The sequence below is a fragment of the Tachyglossus aculeatus genome (assembly GCF_015852505.1).
Source record: "Tachyglossus aculeatus isolate mTacAcu1 chromosome 12 unlocalized genomic scaffold, mTacAcu1.pri SUPER_6_unloc_1, whole genome shotgun sequence".
Taxonomy (NCBI): domain Eukaryota; kingdom Metazoa; phylum Chordata; class Mammalia; order Monotremata; family Tachyglossidae; genus Tachyglossus; species Tachyglossus aculeatus.
The window spans coordinates 17,066,055-17,083,661 of NW_024044828.1; the positions used below are offsets into that span (position 1 = coordinate 17,066,055).

The following is a 17,607-nucleotide window of genomic DNA, read 5'->3' on the forward strand; positions in this document are numbered from 1 at the left end:
GATCAGGTGGTTGCGGTGGCAGACCCGGAGCTGATTTGCTGTCTCCTTTTCCTTTATGAGTGCGATACGCCCATTGGAAATATTTTACCTGCAATATTCATCTGGCTAGATGGGAGCAGTATTTCCCTCTCCTTATCTAAATCGTGGGCAGCCCACACTGGTTGAATCCGTAGTGTTGCATTGTAATTGTGATCGTGGGTTGAGACTTCTTTCTGATTGGCAGTGCAGCCTGACTGAGAGCCCCCTGTCTGTTCTAGGGCAGAAGAAGAAGTGGGAACTTCCAGCAGAGGGAAGTGGCTGAGAAGCCTGGTCAGCATCTCAGAGCCCAGAACTGAGATCTCAGAGTCCCCAGCCAGGAAGGAAGGATGAAGAAGCTCCTGGGAGTCTCATTTTTGGTCCTATGGCTCCAGCTGGGCTGTAAGTTTGGGGTTTGTAGGGACGGAACAGGAAGCCCTGGGGAACATTCCCCTTGAGGCTGAGGGAGGGGGAGAGTAGGACTCAGGGTGGCTCAGTGGCTGTTTCCCGGGGGGCCTGAGAGGACAAGGTGGGATTTCTGGAAAGTGCTGATCTGATGAACATCCTCTATGCCTGTCATTGTCTCTCTGACAGGGACTAATGGACCAAAAAAGGTGGAGCAGAATCCTCCGTCTCTGAGCATCCAGGAAGGACAGGACTGTATGATGAACTGCAGCTACACAGACAAAACTACAGACTATGTCTTCTGGTACAGGCAGGATCTTGGGAAAGGCCTGGTCTTCATAATCCTACTTCTTTCGAATAGTGATAAGCAAGAAGGGCGCTTCAGAGGCACGCACAATACCGCGGCTCTTTCCAGCTCCCTATTCATTAAGCACGCTCAGCTCAGAGACTCTGCCACCTACTTCTGTGCTACGAGACACAGTGATCCCCTGACACCTGCTGCCTGTGCAGAAACTGCTTCTGGGGCTTCTGCAATGCTCACATTCACTTCCGTGCCTCAGTTATCTCATCTGTAAAATGGGGGTTAAGACTGTCCCATATGGGTTAGGGATCATGTCCAACCTGATTAACTTGTATCTACCCCAGCGCTTATAACAGTGCTTGGCACACAGTGAGTGCTTAAAAAATCACGACAACCATAACCACAAAGGTTCAGGCAAGGGAATCTGAAATGGGAACTTGTATAGCATGAGATAGGGGATCCACCAGAAAGGATATGAGCCCTCTGGGTGCTGGTGATTTGCAGATTCAGGTGTTTCAGGGGCAGCTGGATGGAGTTGGAATCTGGTATTCCCTCTTCCAGGAAAACCCTGGACCAGATCTCTTGATGGGCATGGGCACAGTGTTCATAGCCTGGCTCAGCCCCTCTGCCCTGGTAGGAACCATGGCCTGATCAGTGCCAATACCATCACCAACCAACACGGAGAGATCCACTAGGTACAAATATCTATTAGATTGGGTGAAGTCCCCTGTATCTGGTCCAGGTGCCAGGAGACTGGTGACTCCTGGGATGTCATGGTGCAGCTGGCAGGTGGTAGGTGGAATTGGAGCTCCATAGACATGCCCAGCTGTTCCCTCCCACTCCACAACTCCAAGATTACAGCAACCTCAAGGGAAACCCATTAATTAGAGTAGACACCCCAGGTTCTCCCAATTAATCAATAAATCAACCAATAATATTTACTGAGCACTTACTGTATGCAGAGCACCATACTAAGCACTTGGGAGAACATAGTGCAACAGAGTCAACGGACACGTCCCCTGTCTATATTGAGCTTATTATCTAGCATATGCCAGGAGGATAGTCTTGGAATCTCTCCACTCACTGCGGGTCCCTGAACCAGGATTTCATGAGACGTGGAGCACAGAAGAATAGGGATAAAGAAGAGAATCTCTATCTCTGTCCAGGATTGAGGGATCTGTCCCTTCGCTGGGCCCTGATCTGGTTCTGTTGTCTTGTGGGTGAGAAATATTTTCCTTCTGTACCTGCAACCATTTAGATAATGGCGTTGTCATTGACAATCCTGTCATCCACCTTCTGTGCCTCCTCTTCCTCTTACCACTCACCATTTGGTTATCGAAAATAGTTTCATTGGCTCCTGTGGGGAATTCTCCCAGATGATTGATTGCCCAATAGTCACATGCTGAGCATCAGGTGACTAAACAGGGGTGTGATAGGTTTATCCCCACCCCAGATGCCTCACTTTCTGTCGCAGGGTAAGTCATATGTCACTGGGGTCTCTTGCTGAGCCAAGGAGCAGCCTGAGCCCTGGTGTCAGGGTAGAGCAGAGAGACGTCTTTCAGAGGAAAGAGCTCCCAGCATGGCACTCCCCACCCTGCTTTGGGCAGTCATTGCCTCCCTCTGCCTCAGTAGGGATGCCCTCCCAGACGGGACTGACCCACCGCTCGGGGTCAAGGGAGAGTTGGGGATGGGCAGCTGGCGTGTGAATGTGTGTGTATGTCTGTGTGAGTCCAAGGCTTTATGCTAGTGAATGAGGAGAGATGATGGACTCTTGGATTGCTGTATACTTTGATGACTTCCAGTGCTCTGAATCAGGCTGTTCCTGATAACTTCCCTTTGCGCTATGGGGATGGACCAATCCTGTTCTCTCTCTTTCTTGCAGGGTCCAGCCTGGCCCAGAGCATCTTTCAGTCTCAAACAGCAGCGTCCGGACTGGTGGGGCAGACACTGACGCTATCCTGCACCTACAACACGAGTGACAGCTATTACTATTTGTACTGGTACAAACAATCTCCCACAGGGGAGATGATTTATCTTATTGATCAGTATTCTGGTTTCCAGAATGCATTAACTGGTAGATTTTCTGTGACTTTCCAGAAAGAAGAAAAGTTCATCAGCCTCACAATCACAGCTTTAGAGCTGGGAGACTCTGCGGTGTATTTCTGTGCTTACAGAGAGGTCCACAGTGAGAGGGTGGGCAGAAGGAGCCCTACAAAAACTCCAGAGTTCTTAGCCCTGCTCAGTGCAGGGAAAAGGTGGGGGGAAATCCCCAAACCCTGACAGGAAACTAGGGTGGTGGAGCCTGGATCTGGAGCAGCCCAGCTGGGGACTGAAGATAAAATATTTGGCTATTTCCTAGCCCCTCAGCTGGGCCCCAATACACAGAAACTGACAGGGGTTTACTGTGCTCAAAAACATGCTTGACTTACATGCTTGACTTCCAACTCTTCATCTAAATGAGACACGCTGTTGAGTAGCTAGGCTTGTTCCAGCAATTGAGGGCAGAAGGCAATAATCAATCAATCAGTTGTATTTATTGAGCACTTACTGTGTGCAGAGCACTGTACTAAGCACTTGGGAAGTACAAGTTGGTAACATATAGAGACAGTCCCTACCCAACAGTGGGCTCACAGTCTAGAAGGGTGAACAGTAAGGGTGAACAATAAGGGTGAACAGAGCAGGTGAAGTGTTCTGAGCAGCTGCTGAATGGTAAGACAAGGGGTTGAAAAGTCAGTGACAGTGTTCTCTGAAAATGTTGGGGAATCAGTACGTTCCCCTCTCCCACACTGAATTTTAATCCCTTATGTAATTTATCAGTTCCATGTCTTCACCTTGCTTCTGTTCTCCTGTCATCTTCTGTTCCTTCCTTCTTTATTTTTTATGCTCTTCCCTCCCGTCCCGATGCTAGAAATAGGGCAATTTCCCTTCCTCTGGCGTATGACCAGATTTGACAGACTACAAAACATTTTTAAATCTCCAAATTCCCCAAGCCCTCTTTGCTCCTGCTCGAGGAGCAAGTGAGGCTTGGTAGATAGAGCATGGGTCTGGCAGACAAAAGGACCTGGGTTCTTATACTGGATTCTCCACTTATCTGGTGTGGGGCATTGGGCAAGTCACTTAACTTCTCTGGGCCTCAGTTACACCATCTGTAAAATGGGGATTAAGAATGTGAGCCTCATGTGGGACAGGGACTCTGTCTAATCTGATTAACTTGGATCTACTCCAGTGCTTAGAACTGTGTTTGGCACATAGTAAATGCTTAACAAGTACCTTTATTATCATTATTATTGTTCCAAATACTATTATGGCCTACCAAGTTCTCCTGCAGTTTCAAATACAGTTGTCTCATCAAATGAAAAAAAAAATACCCTCTTTTTACTTCGCAAAATTATTTAACAGGAATTCTTTAAATCAATACAGAGACTATTTGCCACTGTATGGAGCCCTACCTAAGGACTGGTGATATTCTGTGCTCTATTCATTAGTCCACCAAGTCAGAATAGGAATAAAAAAGAGAATCTATATCTCTGTCCAGTGTTGAGGGATTTGTCTTCTCAGTGGGTTCCAGTCTGGTTCTGTTGTCACTCGGACGAAATCTTTTTCTTCTACATCTGAAACAGTTTAGACAAAGATGTTGTCATTGACAATCCTATCAGCCATCTCCTGTGACTACCTTTCCTTTTAGCACTCACCACTTGGTCATAGAAAATAGTTTCATTGATCCCGTGGGAAATTTCCCCAGATGATTGTATAATAGTGACGTGCCGAGCACCAGGTGACTAGATGGAGTGTGATAGGTTTATCCCCACCCCACCCGTCTTGCCACTGTGGTCTCTTGCGGAGCCAGCGAGCAGCCTGAGCTCTGGGGTCAGGGCACAGCAGAGAGACATTTCTCAGGGGAAAGAGCTCCCAGCATGATGCTCTCCACACTGCTGTGGGCAGTCACTGCCTCCCTCTGCCTCGGTAGGGATGCCCTTCCCCTACAGAACTGATTCAACATGTCTGGCAAAGGGAGAGTTGGGGATTGGCAGCTCGTGTGTGACTGTGTGTGTGTATGTGTGTGTGTCTGCGTGTATCCAAGGCTTTAGGGTAGTGAGTGAGTGGTGATGGATTCTTGGATTGTTCGTTTTGGTGACATCCTTTGCCCTGAATCAGGCTGTTCCCGAAAACTCCCCTGTGAGCCATGGGAATGGACCAATCCTGTTCTCTCTCTTTCTTGCAGGATCCAGCATGGCCCAGAGTGTCTCTCAGAGCAACGCAGCAGTGTCTGGGGTGGTGGGGCAGACAGTAACCCTGTTCTGCAGCTACAGCACAAGCGACAGCTCTTACTATTTGTACTGGTACAAACAACCTCCTACTGGGGAGATGATTTACCTTTTTCATCAGTATTCTGATTCCCAGAATACAAAGAGAGGCAGATTTTCTCTGTCTCTCCGGAAAGCAGAAAAATCCATCAGCCTCAGGATCAACGCGTTAGAGCTGGGGGACTCCGCAGTATATTTCTGTGCTTACAGTAAGGCCCACGGTGAGAGGATGGGCAGGAGGAGCCATACAAAAACTCCAGAGTTCTCAGCCCTGCTCAGTGCAGGGGGAAGGTGGGGGGAAATCCCCAAACCCTGACAGGAAACTGGTTGGGTGGAGACTGGATCTGGGAGCAGCCCAACTGTGGCTGGAGAGGAAACCGTTGGCTTTGTTCTAGAAAATAACACTTCAGCTGGGCCCCGATAACCCAGCAAGTGGCAGAATTTTACTGTGCTCAAAAACCTGCCTGACTTTGAACTATTCATCTGAATGAGACAAGCTGGTGTGTAGCCAGGCTTGTTCCTGCAGTTGAGGGCAGAAGCTAATAAGGGGGAACAGAGCACGTCAACTGTTCTGAGCATCTGCTGAATGGCAAATACAAGAAGTTGATGAGTATGTGATAACATTCTTTGAAAATGTGGTGGAATCAGTACATTCCCCTCTCCCACACTGAATTTTCTCCCAATTCCTTTTGTAATTTATCAGTTCCCTGTCTCCACCTTGCTTCCATTCTCCTCCCATCTTCTGTTCCTTCCTTCCCCATTTTTTGTACTCTTCCCTCCCATCCCGTTGCTAGAAATAGGACAATTTCCCATCCTGTGGCATCTGATCCAATCTGACACGATAAAAAAACATGTTTTAATCTCCATAATCCCCAAGCCCTCCTTGGGTTTGCTTGAGGAGCAGCATAGTTTAGTAGATAAAGCACAAGCCCGGGAGTCTGAAGGACCTGGGTTCTAATCCCGGCTCTTCCACATGTCTGCTGCGTGTTAGTGGGCAAGTCACTTAACTTCTGTGGGCCTGAGTTACCTCATCTGTAAAATGGAGATTAAGAGTATGGATCTCATGTGGAATAAGGACTCTGTCCAAGCTGATTAACTTGTATCTACAGTTAGAACTGGGATTGGCACATAGTAAATGCTTAAAAAGTACCTTTATTATTATTATTATCACTGTGCCAAATACTATTATGGCCTACCAAGTTCTCCTCCAGCTTCTAATACGATTGTCTCATTACATGTGAAAAAACCCCTCTTTTTACTTCACAATTTAATAGGAGTTCTTTAAACCAATACAGAGGTTATTTGTCATTGTAAGGAGCCCTACCCGTGGGCTGGTGACCATTCATTAGTCCACCATGCCTGTACTGTGGCCTTAGACTAGCCTTTTCACAGTCTTGGGTTCAACACTATTCTGTGCTACAGCCATGATCCTGGATTCTTTCTGGGGTAGAGGACTAAGTCCAGGATTATGGCAGCTGCTCACCCTTGCCCACATCCTGTCTCTTACCTGAAATGTCCTCCCTCTTCATGTCCAATAGACAATTACTCTCCCCCTCTTCAACACCATATTGAAAACATTTCTCCTCCAAGAGGCCTTCACTGACTAAGCCCTCTTTTCCTTTTCTCCCACTCCCTTCTGGGTAGCCCTGGTTTGCTCCCTTTATATACGCCCCTCCACAACCAGCCCCACAGCACTTATGTAATAATAATAATAATAATTACAGCTTTTGTTAAGCACTTACTTTGTGCCAGTCACTGTATTAAGCACTGGGGTAGATAGCCATAAGGGTCATGGGTTCTAATTCTGACTCTGCCACTTATCTGCTATGTGGCCTTGAGCAAGTCACTTCACTTCCCTGTGCCTCAGTTACCTCATCTGTAAAATGGGGATTAGGACTGTGAGCCCCACGTGGGACAGAGACAATATTCATTCATTCAATTGTATTTATTGAGCGCTTACTGTGTGCAGAGCACTGTACTAAGCACTTGGGAAGTCCAACTTGGCAACATATAGAGACGGTCCCTACTACCCAACAACGGGCTCACAGTGTAGAAGGGGGAGACAGACAACAAAACATATTAACAAAGCAAAATAAATAGAACAGTAAATGTGTACAAGTAAAATAAATAGAGTAATAAATCTGTACAAACATATATACAGGTGCTGTGGGGAGGAGAAGGAGGTAGGGTGGGGGGGGATGGGGAGGGGGAGAGGAAGGAGGGGGCTCAATCTGGGATCTGACCTGACCACTTTACATCTATTCTAGGACTTAGAAAAGTGCTTAACTGTTAAGAACTATTATTATTATTATTCTGCACACAGTAAGCACTCAATGAATAATAATAATAATAATAATAATAATAATAATAATAATAATGGCATTTATTAAGTGCTCACCATGTGCAAAGCACTGTTCTAAGCGCTGGGGAGGTTACAAGGTGATCAGGTTGTCCCACGGGGAGGCTCACAGTCTTAATCCCCATTTTACAGATGTGGTAACTGAGGCACAGAGAAGTTAAGTGACTTGCCCACAGTCACCCAGCTGACAATTGGCGGAGCCAGGAATTGAACCCACGATCTCTGACTCCAAAGCTCGGGCTCTTTCCATTGAGCCACGCTGCTTCTCATGAATGAATACCACTGATTGACTGACAGCTCAGATTCAGCGCTTAGAACAGTGTTTGACACATAGTAAGCGCTTAGCAAATACCATTATTATTATTATTATTATAAAAGGATACTATGGGTTTGGAGCAGGAGACTCTACTCCCCGACGAGCGTTCTTTCAGCAACTCCAGAATGATTCAGAAGGGGTCAGTGTTCCCATGCTAAGGCTAGAAAACCATCCTGAGCTGAAGGCATGTAATAATGATGGCATTTGTTAAGCGCTTACTATGCGCAGAGCACTGTTCTAAGCGCTGGGGAGGAATACAAGGTGATCAAGTTGTCCCACGTGGGGCTCACAGTCTTAATCCCCATTTTCCAGATGAGGGAACTGAGGCTCAGAGACGTGAAGTGACTTGCCCAAGGTCACACAGCAGACACGTGGTGGAATGGGGATTCGAACCCATGAACTCTGACTCCAAAGCCCGTGCTCTTTCCACTGAGCCACGCTGCTACTCTAGAAGCAGGAGTGAAGATGTAGAAGTTTGAGGCCGAGACAGGGGGATGAATCTGCAAGTGGGAGGAGTTGAAAGTGTGAGGTGGATGATTGGCTGTGCAGGAAGGCTGAGAACCCCCCTGAGAATCGAGGGACAGAAAGAGAAGCAGGGAATTACAAGAGAGGGAAATAGCTGCTTGGGCTGGGGAGCCTGGCCAGCATCCTAAGCACAGACCTGAGTCCTCAGAGACCCTGGCCGCAGACGGAGAATGGAGAAGGCCCTGGGACTCTCGTTACTCATCCTGGGGCTCCAGCTGGGCTGTGAGTTTGGGAATTGCGGGGATGGAATACGAAGCCCTGGGGGGCGTCCCCACTAGGCCAAGAGAGGGAGAGAACAGGGAAGTTCAGTGACTGCTTCCTGGGGGACCTGTGGGGAGGAGGTGGGATTTCTGGAAAGTGCCAAGCTGATGTGCGTCTTCTGTGTCTATTGTCTTTCTGACAGGGGCTAATAGACAAAAAGAAGTGGAGCAGACTCCTCCATCTCTGAGTGTCCAGGAAGGAGAGGACTGTATGATGAACTGCAGCTACACAGACAAAAATACAGAGTACCTTACCTGGTACAAGAAGGATTTGGGGAAAGGCCTGGTGTTTGTTATTAGCCTTGTTTCCAATAGTGACAAGCAGGAAGGGCGATTCAGAGCCAGTCTCAATACCAAGGGTCTTTTCAGCTCCCTACTCATCAAGGGCTCTCAGCTCAGAGACTCAGCCACCTACTTCTGTGCTGTGAGGCACAGTGGTGCTCTGCCACCTGCCACCCATGCAGGAATCCTGCATCTGGGGCTCCTGCCACACTCCCTTCCACAAAGGCTCAGACAAGGGGCTCTGAAATGGGGAATTGTAGGGTGAAACATGGGATCCATCCAGAAAGGATACCAGGGTTCAGGAGTTTCAGAAACTTTTGGATGGAGTTGGAATCTAGTGTTTCCTCCTTCAGGAATACCCTGGGCCAGATCTCTCCATGGGCATGGATACAATGCTCAGACCTTGGCTCAGCCTCTCTGTCCTGATAGGGACCACGGCCTGGTTATCCCCATCATCATCATCAACCAACATGGAGAGATCCACTAGGTACATGCAGTCTTAAAGAGCAGGCAAAATCCACTGTTTTCAGGCCAGGACAGGGTGAATAGGGGTGGGCCTCCTGTGATTGGTGACTCCTGAATTGTCACAATGCAGCTGATATATGGTGGGTGGAAATGGAGCTTCATTGACAGGTCCAGCTGTTCCCGCCTACCCACCAACTCCAGGATTCTAGCAGGCTCAAGAAAAGCCCTGAAATTAAAGCAGAATTAGATTTTTCCCCAGGTTCTCCCAATTAATCAATAAATCAACGATATTAATGGAACACTTAATGTGTGCAGAGCACTGTACTAAGCACTTAGTGTGTACAATATGACAAAGTCAGTGGACAGTTTTCCTGCTCACAACGAGCCAATTGTCTAGCATACTATAGGAGGATAGTCCTGGAATCTCTCCACTCAGTGTGGATCCCTGAACCAGGACTTCATGAGAGATGGAGCACAGAAAAATACCATTAATGTACCGTACCAAAAATTACTATTAGAGAAGCAGTGTGTCTCACTGGAAAGAGCCCGGGCTTTGGAGTCAGAGGTCATGGGTTCAAATCCTGACTCCACCAATTGTCAGCTGTGTGACTTCTGGGCAAGTCACTTAACTTCTCTGGGCCTCAGTGACCTCATCTGTAAAATGGGGATTAAGACTGTGAGCCCACCATGGAACAACCTGATCACCTTGTAACCTCCCCAGTGCTTAGAACAGTGCTTGGCACATAGTAAGTGCTTAATAAATGCTATCATTATTATTATTATTATTGTTAAAGAAAAGACTCTTTATCTCTGTCCTGGACTGAGAGATTTTTCTCCAGACTGGGCCCCAATCTGGTTCGGTTGTCACATGGGTGAAAATCTTTTCCTTCTGCATCAGAACCCCTTTAGATAATGACGTTGTCACTGACAATCTGTCAGCCGCCTCCTGTGTCTCCTCTCCCTCTTACTGCTCACCGTTTAGTTGTAGAAAATGATTTCATTAACCCTGCGGGAAGTTTCCCAAGATGATTTTCCAGTAGTTCCATGCTGAGCATCAGTTGACCAGACAGGAGTGTGACAGGTTTACCCCCACCCCGGAAGTATCATTTCCTGCCCTACCTACGGAAAGTCACATGACACCGAGGACTGTTTATGTGGTTTTGTGGAGCCAGGGAGCAGGCTGAGTCCTGGCTTCAGGGCAGGGCGAAGAGACGTTGCCGAGGGAGAAACACTCCCAGCATGGTGCTCCCCACCCTGCTATGGGCACTCACTGTCTCCCTCTGGCTCGGTAGGCATGCCCTCCCCCAAAGTACTGACCCACCACTCGGGGTCAAGGGATAATTGGCAGTGGGCAGTTGGTATGTGAATGTATATGTGTCTGTGTCCAAGACTTTCGGGTAGTGAGTGAGGAAGCGTGATTGATTCTTGGATTGTTTTTTATATTAGTGACATCTTGTGCCCTCAATCAGGCTGTTCCTGATGATTTCCTTTGTGCCATGGTGATGGACAAATCCTGTTCTCTCTCTTTCTTGCAGGATCCGGCATGGCTCAGAGCGTCTCTCAGGCCCAAACAGCATTATCCGGGCTGGTGGGGCAGACAGCGACCCTGTCCTGCACCTATAACGCAACCGAAAGATCTTACTATTTATACTGGTACAAACAACCTCCTACCGGGGAGATGATTTACCTTATTGAACAGTATTCAGGTTCCCAGAATGCAAGGACTGGCAGATACTCCGTGATCTTCCAGGAAGCAGAGAAATCCATCAAACTCACCATTGCAGCCTTACAGCTGGGGGACTCTGCGGTGTATTTCTGTGCTTACAGCAGGGCCCACAGTGAGAGAGGAGGCAGGAGGAGCTGTACAAAAACTCCAGAGTTCTCAGCTCTGTTCAGTGCAGGGGAAGGTGGGGGAAATCCCCAAACCCGGATAGGAAATTGGTGGGGTGGAGACTGGAGCTGGGAGCAGCCCAAATGGGGGTTGGAGAGGAAACCATTAGCTATGTTCTAGGAAATAGCCCCACAGTTGGGTCCTGATACACAGCAAGTGGCAGGAGTTCACAGTGCTGAAAATAATGATTGACTTTGAATTCTTCACCCAAATGAAATAAGCTGGTGAGTAGCCAGGCTTATTTTGGCAAATGAGGAGAGAAGCCACTAAGGGTGAACTGAGCACATGAACTGTTCTGAGCAGCTGCTGAATGGGAAGAACAATCAATCAATCAATCGTATTTATTGAGTGCTTACTGTGTGCAGAGCACTGTACTAAAGAACAAGGGGTTGATGGGTCAGTGAAAGTGTTGTGGAATCAATGCATTCCCCTTTCCCACACTGAATTTTTTCTCCAACTCTTATGTAATTTATCAGTTCTGCGTCTCCACCTTTCCTCTGTTCTCTTGTCATGTTCTTTTCCTTCCTTCTTCTTTTATACTCTTCCTTCCCACTAAGAAAGGGAGAATGCTAAGAATGGGACAATTTCTCATTCTGTGGCCTCTGGCCACACCCCAGAAGAAACAGAACCCAAAGCTTTTTTTTAATCTCCAAAATCCTCGAGCCCTCCTTCCTCCAAATACTATCATGGACTACTAAATTATCCTGTAGCATCTGATACAATTGTCCCATCATATATGGAAAAAAAAATAAACGCTATTTTGAATTCCTAAAAAAGTTTCATAGGAATTCTGAAAACCAAAGTAGAGGCCTTTTCTCACTGTGTGGAGCCCTACTCAAGGTCTGGCGGTATTCTGTGCCCCATTCATTAGTCCATTATGCCTGGCCTGTGGCCCTGGACTAGCTCTTTCACTGCTTGGGGGACAACTCTTCTGCACTGCAGCGATGATGCTGGTTTCTGGGTTAGAGGGCCAAGCCCAAGATTATGGATGCAATTCAGACTGAGCCAATTACAGCATCTCAAAGCAGCATGGGTCTCCAGTAGCAGCCCAGGAGTGGTGAGGGAAAGGTCAGCCAAGGCAGGTGGGGCTTGAGATCTGAGGGGGACATTCCTAGCTGCATTTAGATGGGAATTCTTGAATTTCCTCAATTTCCTGAATGAGAAGCAATGTGGTCTAGTGGAAAAAAGCATGGGCCTGGGAATCAGAAGGTTCTAAATCTGGCTCTGCTACTTGTCTTCAGTATGACCTTAGGCAAGTCACATAGCTTCTGCATGTCTCAGATATCTCATCTGTAGAATGGGGATTAAGACTGTGAGCCCTATGTAGGACAGAGACTCTGTCCAGCCTGATTTACTTGTATCTGCTCTAGTGCTTAGTACAGTGCCTGGCACACAGTAAGTGCTTAACAAGTACCATAATTTTTTTTAAATAGGCGAGATTAAGTTGGAGCCTGGAAAATGTTAGATACACTGCTCTTTAAAATTTGTTGAATCTGAAACACCAACACCCAAAAACAACAAAGAACTTCTACATGCCAGGATTTTAACTACAATCCATGAAAGCTAGAACACCAGGATCAATGGTCAAGGAATCAAGGTGAAATTCATGGTTTTCCCAGTCATTATCAAAGAACTACAAAAACCCTGGACACAGTAGGTATGTTTTACCATGTTTTATAATATCCTAGCCTTGGTACACAAAAACAAGACAAGTCTCTCCCAAATCCCAACCCAACAACAGCCTGATTAGTCATCATCATCATCATCATCAATCGTATTTATTGAGCGCTTACTGTGTGCAGAGCACTGTACTAAGCCCTTGGGAAGTACAAGTTGGCAACATATAGAGACAGTCCCTACCCAACAGTGGGCTCACAGTCTAAAAGGGGGAGATAGAGAACAAAACCAAACATACTAACAAAATAAAATAAATAGAATAGATATGTGCAAGTAAAATAAATAAATAAATAGAGTAATAAATATGTACAAACATATATACATATATACAGGTGCTGTGGGGAAGGAAAGGAGGTAAGATGGGAGGGATGGAGAGGGGGACGAGGGGAAGAGGAAGGAAGGGGCTCAGTCTGGGAAGGCCTCCTGGAGGAGGTGAGCTCTCAGTAGGGCCTTGAAGGGAGGAAGAGAGCTAGCTTAGCGGATGGGCAGAGGGAGGGCATTCCAGGCCCGGGGGATGATGTGGGCCGGGGGTCGATGGCGGGACAGGCGAGAACGAGGTACGGTGAGGAGATTAGTGGCAGAGGAGCGGAGGGTGCAGGGTGGGCTAATAGGATTAGTCACCTATTTACACCTATATCTTAACCCTGCTTGTTTCAGGCTCCCAGAAATAGGATCCAATCTTCTGTTACCAAGAGTTTCTTGAGCACTCAATGAGAATCTTGGCTGTTATGGATCACTAGGAGCCTAGCCAGCCAAGGGCCACTTGTTCCCGAGGGTCTTTCCCTCCTCCTCTCACCTCTCTTTCATTCATTCATTCACCCATATTTATGGAGTGCTTATTGTGTGCAGAGCACTGTACTAAGCACTTGGGAGACTACAATACAACAATAACAGACACATTTCCTGCCCACAGCGAGACCTGTTGCTCTTAGGCTAGGAGATTGAGGAGATTAGGTTCAGAACCAGAAATGCCAGGCTTCCTCTGGGTAGTGGTTTGGAGCCTGAGAACTGTTGGGAGTTACCTCAAATGTATCATGCCAGTTCACCCAGTTACCCAGAGGGGTGTGCTCCTCCCCAAGACAAACTTGATTGACATGCACAAGAAGTGAAATAGTTCTGCCTCCAACCCTCACGACTTCAGTTACTCTTTACTTACCAGTAAACAGGGAGCCTACTGAGAGAGCCGCAGACCATGATCTCCACTCCTGCCTCAGTGGTTGTGATCTTGTTGCTGTTGCGTGAGTAAATATCACTGAACACTTTCCATGCTTCCCTGGGTAGCCCAGAACTGCCTTTCTCCCTTTGTTTTACATTATGTTCCTTCCCTGTCCGTAATAATAATTACGGTATTTGTTAAGTGCTTACTTTGTATCAGGCACCATTCTAAGTGCTGGGGTGGGTAAGAGCAAATCGGGTTGGACGTGGTCCCTGTCCCAGATGGGGCTCACAGTCTCAATCCCTATTTTACAGTCGAGGTAACTGAGGCTCAGGGAGGTGAAATGACTTGCTCAAGGTCCCACAACAGACAAATCATGACCTTCTGATTCCCAGACCTGTGCTCTGACCATGCTACTGCTGTTCTTGTCCAGCTCATCCTAATCTATTGTGTTTCAGGAGGAACAGATGGAGACTCTGTGGATCAGACCAAAGGTCATATGACCCTAACGCAAGGGGCAGCGCTCACTATCAACTGTACATATGAAATCAGTGGATACCCTAATCTCTTCTGGTATGTCCAGTACCCGAAAGAAGCACTTCAGCTCCTTCTGAGTGACTTGTCACAAAACGAAGATAAAGATGGCGACGGTTTTCATGCAGAAAATATTCGGGATAGCAAGTCCTTTCATCTGAGCAAACGGAGAGTCGACCTGGGGGACTCGGCCGTGTACTACTGTGCTGTGAGTGACACAGTGACAGGGGCTACAGGGGGAGCTGTACACAAACCCCTGACAGATCCAGCAGGAATGAGGAGTCTGGGCAACACCGAAAGTTGTGTTTCCTTCTCTTCCACAGACACACAACTGCTCTGGAGCCGTCTCCCTCCCACTTTGTATGTAACAGATCAAAACTCCCTCTACCTTCAAAGAGGCCTTCTCCAATTAAGCCCTCATTTTCCCTGTGCTCCCTCCCTCCTGAATTGATTTTGCACTTGGAATTGTACTCTTTAAGGACTTGATAGAGAAGCAGTGCGGCATAGTGGATAGAGTTGGAAGGACCTGAGTTCTAATCCTAACTCTGCCACTTGTCTGCTGTGTGAAACTGGGCAAGTCACTTCATTTCTCTGAGCCTCAGTTACCTCATCTGTAAAATGGAGATTAGGACTCTGAGTCCCATGTGAGACAGGGACTGTATCCAACCTGATTTATGTGTATCCACCCCAGGGATTAGTACAGTGCCTGACACATAGTAAGCATTTAACAGACATGAACATTATTATTATTATTATTTCCTCTCCCTCAGCCCCACAGCACTTAAGTACATTTCCATAATTCAATGTCTATTAACATGCTTATCAACTCTGTTGTAGTCTCCCAAGTACAGTACTCTGCACACAGTAAACCCTCAATAAATACTATTGATTGACTGACAGCTCAGATAAAAGGAAACTCTAGGTATGGAGCAAGAGGATCTACTCCCTGAGGAGACTTCTTTCAGCAACTCCAGATTGTCAGAAGTGGGCAGTGTTCCCATTCTAAGAATTGAAAAACATCCCAAGCTGAAGCGATGTAGAGGCAGGAGTGAAGATGCAGAAATTTGAGGTGGAGACAGGGAAATGAGTCTGTCAGGGGGAGGAGTTGAAAGTGTGAAGTCTCAGGCACAGCGCTGAACCCTGCATATTCCGGGGCAGAAGGAGAAGCAGGAGCATCCAGGAGGGGAAACGGCTCCTTGGGCAGGGGAGACTGATCAGCATCCCAGGGACTAGAACGGAGTCCTCTGAGACCCCACCACGGAGGAAGGATGGAGAAGCCTCTGGGTGCCTCATTTCTGATCCTGTGGCTCCAGCTGGGCTGTGAGTTTGGGGTTCCTGGGTACAGAACAGGGAGCCCCCGTGGACATTCCCCACAAGGTCAAGGGAAGGAGAGCAGGGCTCAGGGTGGCTCAGTGGCTGTTTCCTGGTGCCGGGGGTCGGGGGTGGGGGACGCTGGGGGAAGAAGCTGGGATTTCTGAAAGGTCCCAAGCTGACAAGCACCCTCCATGTCTGGCATTTTCTCTCTGACAGGGACAAGTGGCGAGGACAGGGTGGAGCAGACTCCTCCCTCCCTGAGCATCCAGGCGGGGGAGAACAGCACCATGAACTGCAGCTACAAAATCAGTGGTTTCAACAGCCTGCAGTGGTACCGGCAGGACCATGGGAAAGGCCCTATTTCCTTGTTTGTCGTGCGTCTGAATAAGGAGGTTAAAAGTGAAGAAAGATTCACCGTCCTGCTCAATACAGATACCAAACACAGCTTCCTGAACATCACAGCCTCCCAGCCCGGAGACTCAGCCACCTACTTCTGTGCCGGGGAGACACAGTGATCCCCAGACACCTGCAGCTTGTGCAGAAAACTTCAGTCTGGGCTTCTGCTCACTGATTCCCACAGAAGAACTCTTCCTTGGGACCCCAAAACTGCCCCCCTATGTCTCTCTGGAAGGGAAATTATGCGGGGAAATAGCAGGCCTCAGAGTGGGCCAATCCTGTTGGTGATCCTGGCCCAAGGAAAGTGTGATGGAAAATCTGTGTCTCTGTCTCAGACTAGGGGATTTGTCCCAAGGCTGTGTGTCCCCCTTTGGGTCTTCTCTGTTGAGAATGAAAACTTGCTCCCTTCTATGTCTAGAAATCATTATTATTATTTTTTGTGGTATTTCTTATACACTTACTTTATGCCAGACACTATATTAAACACTGGGGTAGATATAAGTTAATCAGGTTTGACACCATCCATTTCCTACATGGAGCCCACAGTCTTAATCCACATTTTACATATGAGGTAACTGAGGCACAGAAAAGTGAAGTGATTTCTTCAAGGTCACACAGAAGACAAGTGATATAGCCAGGATTAGAGTCCAGGAACTTCTGATTTCCAGGCCTGTGCTCTAACCATTAGGCAACATGGCTTCTCAATACTAACCTCTGGGCTGCCTCTTCTCCTACCAGTAAAGATTTGATTGTTGATAAAGGGTTTAGAGTGCTGGTGGAGTTCCTCCAAGAGGATTGACTAATTGCCACACACTGAGCACCAGGCAAGCAGGCCGGAGTGAAACAGGTTCAGGGCAAGTTCATTCATTCAATCATTAATTCAATTGTATTGAGTATTTACTGTGTGCAGAACCCTGTACTAAGTGCTTGGGGAATTACAGTATTAACAGTGGACAGATTCCTTGCCCACGAAGAGCTCACAGTCTAGAGGGGGAGACAGACATTAATATAAATGAATAAAATACAGATATGTACATCAGTGCTATGGGGCTGGGAGGGGGAATGAATAAAGAGTGCAAGTCTTGGTGATGCAGAAGGGAGTGAGAGAAGAGGAAAGGAGGGCTTAGTCAGGGAAGGCCTCCTGGAGGAGATATGCCTTCAATAAGGCTTTAAAAGGAGGGAGAGTCACTGTCAGATGCTCCCAGCTTCCTGCCCAGGGCAAGTCATATGATGCTGGGGACTGTTTATGTGCTGTTGCAGAACCAGGGCAGCCTGAGTCCTGGTCAGAACAGAGCACAGAGACGTTTCTTGGGGGAAAGAGCTCCCAGCCTGATGCTCCCCACCCTGCTCTGGGCAGTCACTGCTTCCATCTGCCGTGGTAGGGACATCCTCCCCTATGTGACTGAC

At 47.5% G+C, this 17,607-nt stretch overlaps 1 protein-coding gene and 1 gene segment (V, D, J or C); both read left to right on the plus strand.

Annotated features, from left to right (window-relative positions):
• Nucleotides 1–17,607, plus strand: part of LOC119921074 — a 270,951-nt gene that overhangs the window by 38,314 nt on the left and 215,030 nt on the right.
• LOC119921075 lies at nt 13,993–16,319 on the plus strand. Its single transcript, XM_038741420.1, has 3 exons — nt 13,993–14,038; nt 14,415–14,789; nt 16,021–16,319. Exons 1-3 carry the CDS (start codon nt 13,993–13,995, stop codon nt 16,317–16,319), a joined length of 720 nt encoding a protein of 239 aa, XP_038597348.1.

Excerpts from the sequence above, each read along its gene's own strand:
- LOC119921075 (XM_038741420.1), top strand. The coding sequence starts at position 13,993 with ATGATCTCCACTCCTGCCTCAGTGGTTGTGATCTTGTTGCTGTTGC. Across the intron at positions 14,039-14,414 it reads TGTGATCTTGTTGCTGTTGC|GAGGAACAGATGGAGACTCT; the intron begins GTGAGTAAATAT and ends ATTGTGTTTCAG. Across the intron at positions 14,790-16,020 it reads GAGTCTGGGCAACACCGAAA|GGACAAGTGGCGAGGACAGG; the intron begins GTTGTGTTTCCT and ends TCTCTCTGACAG.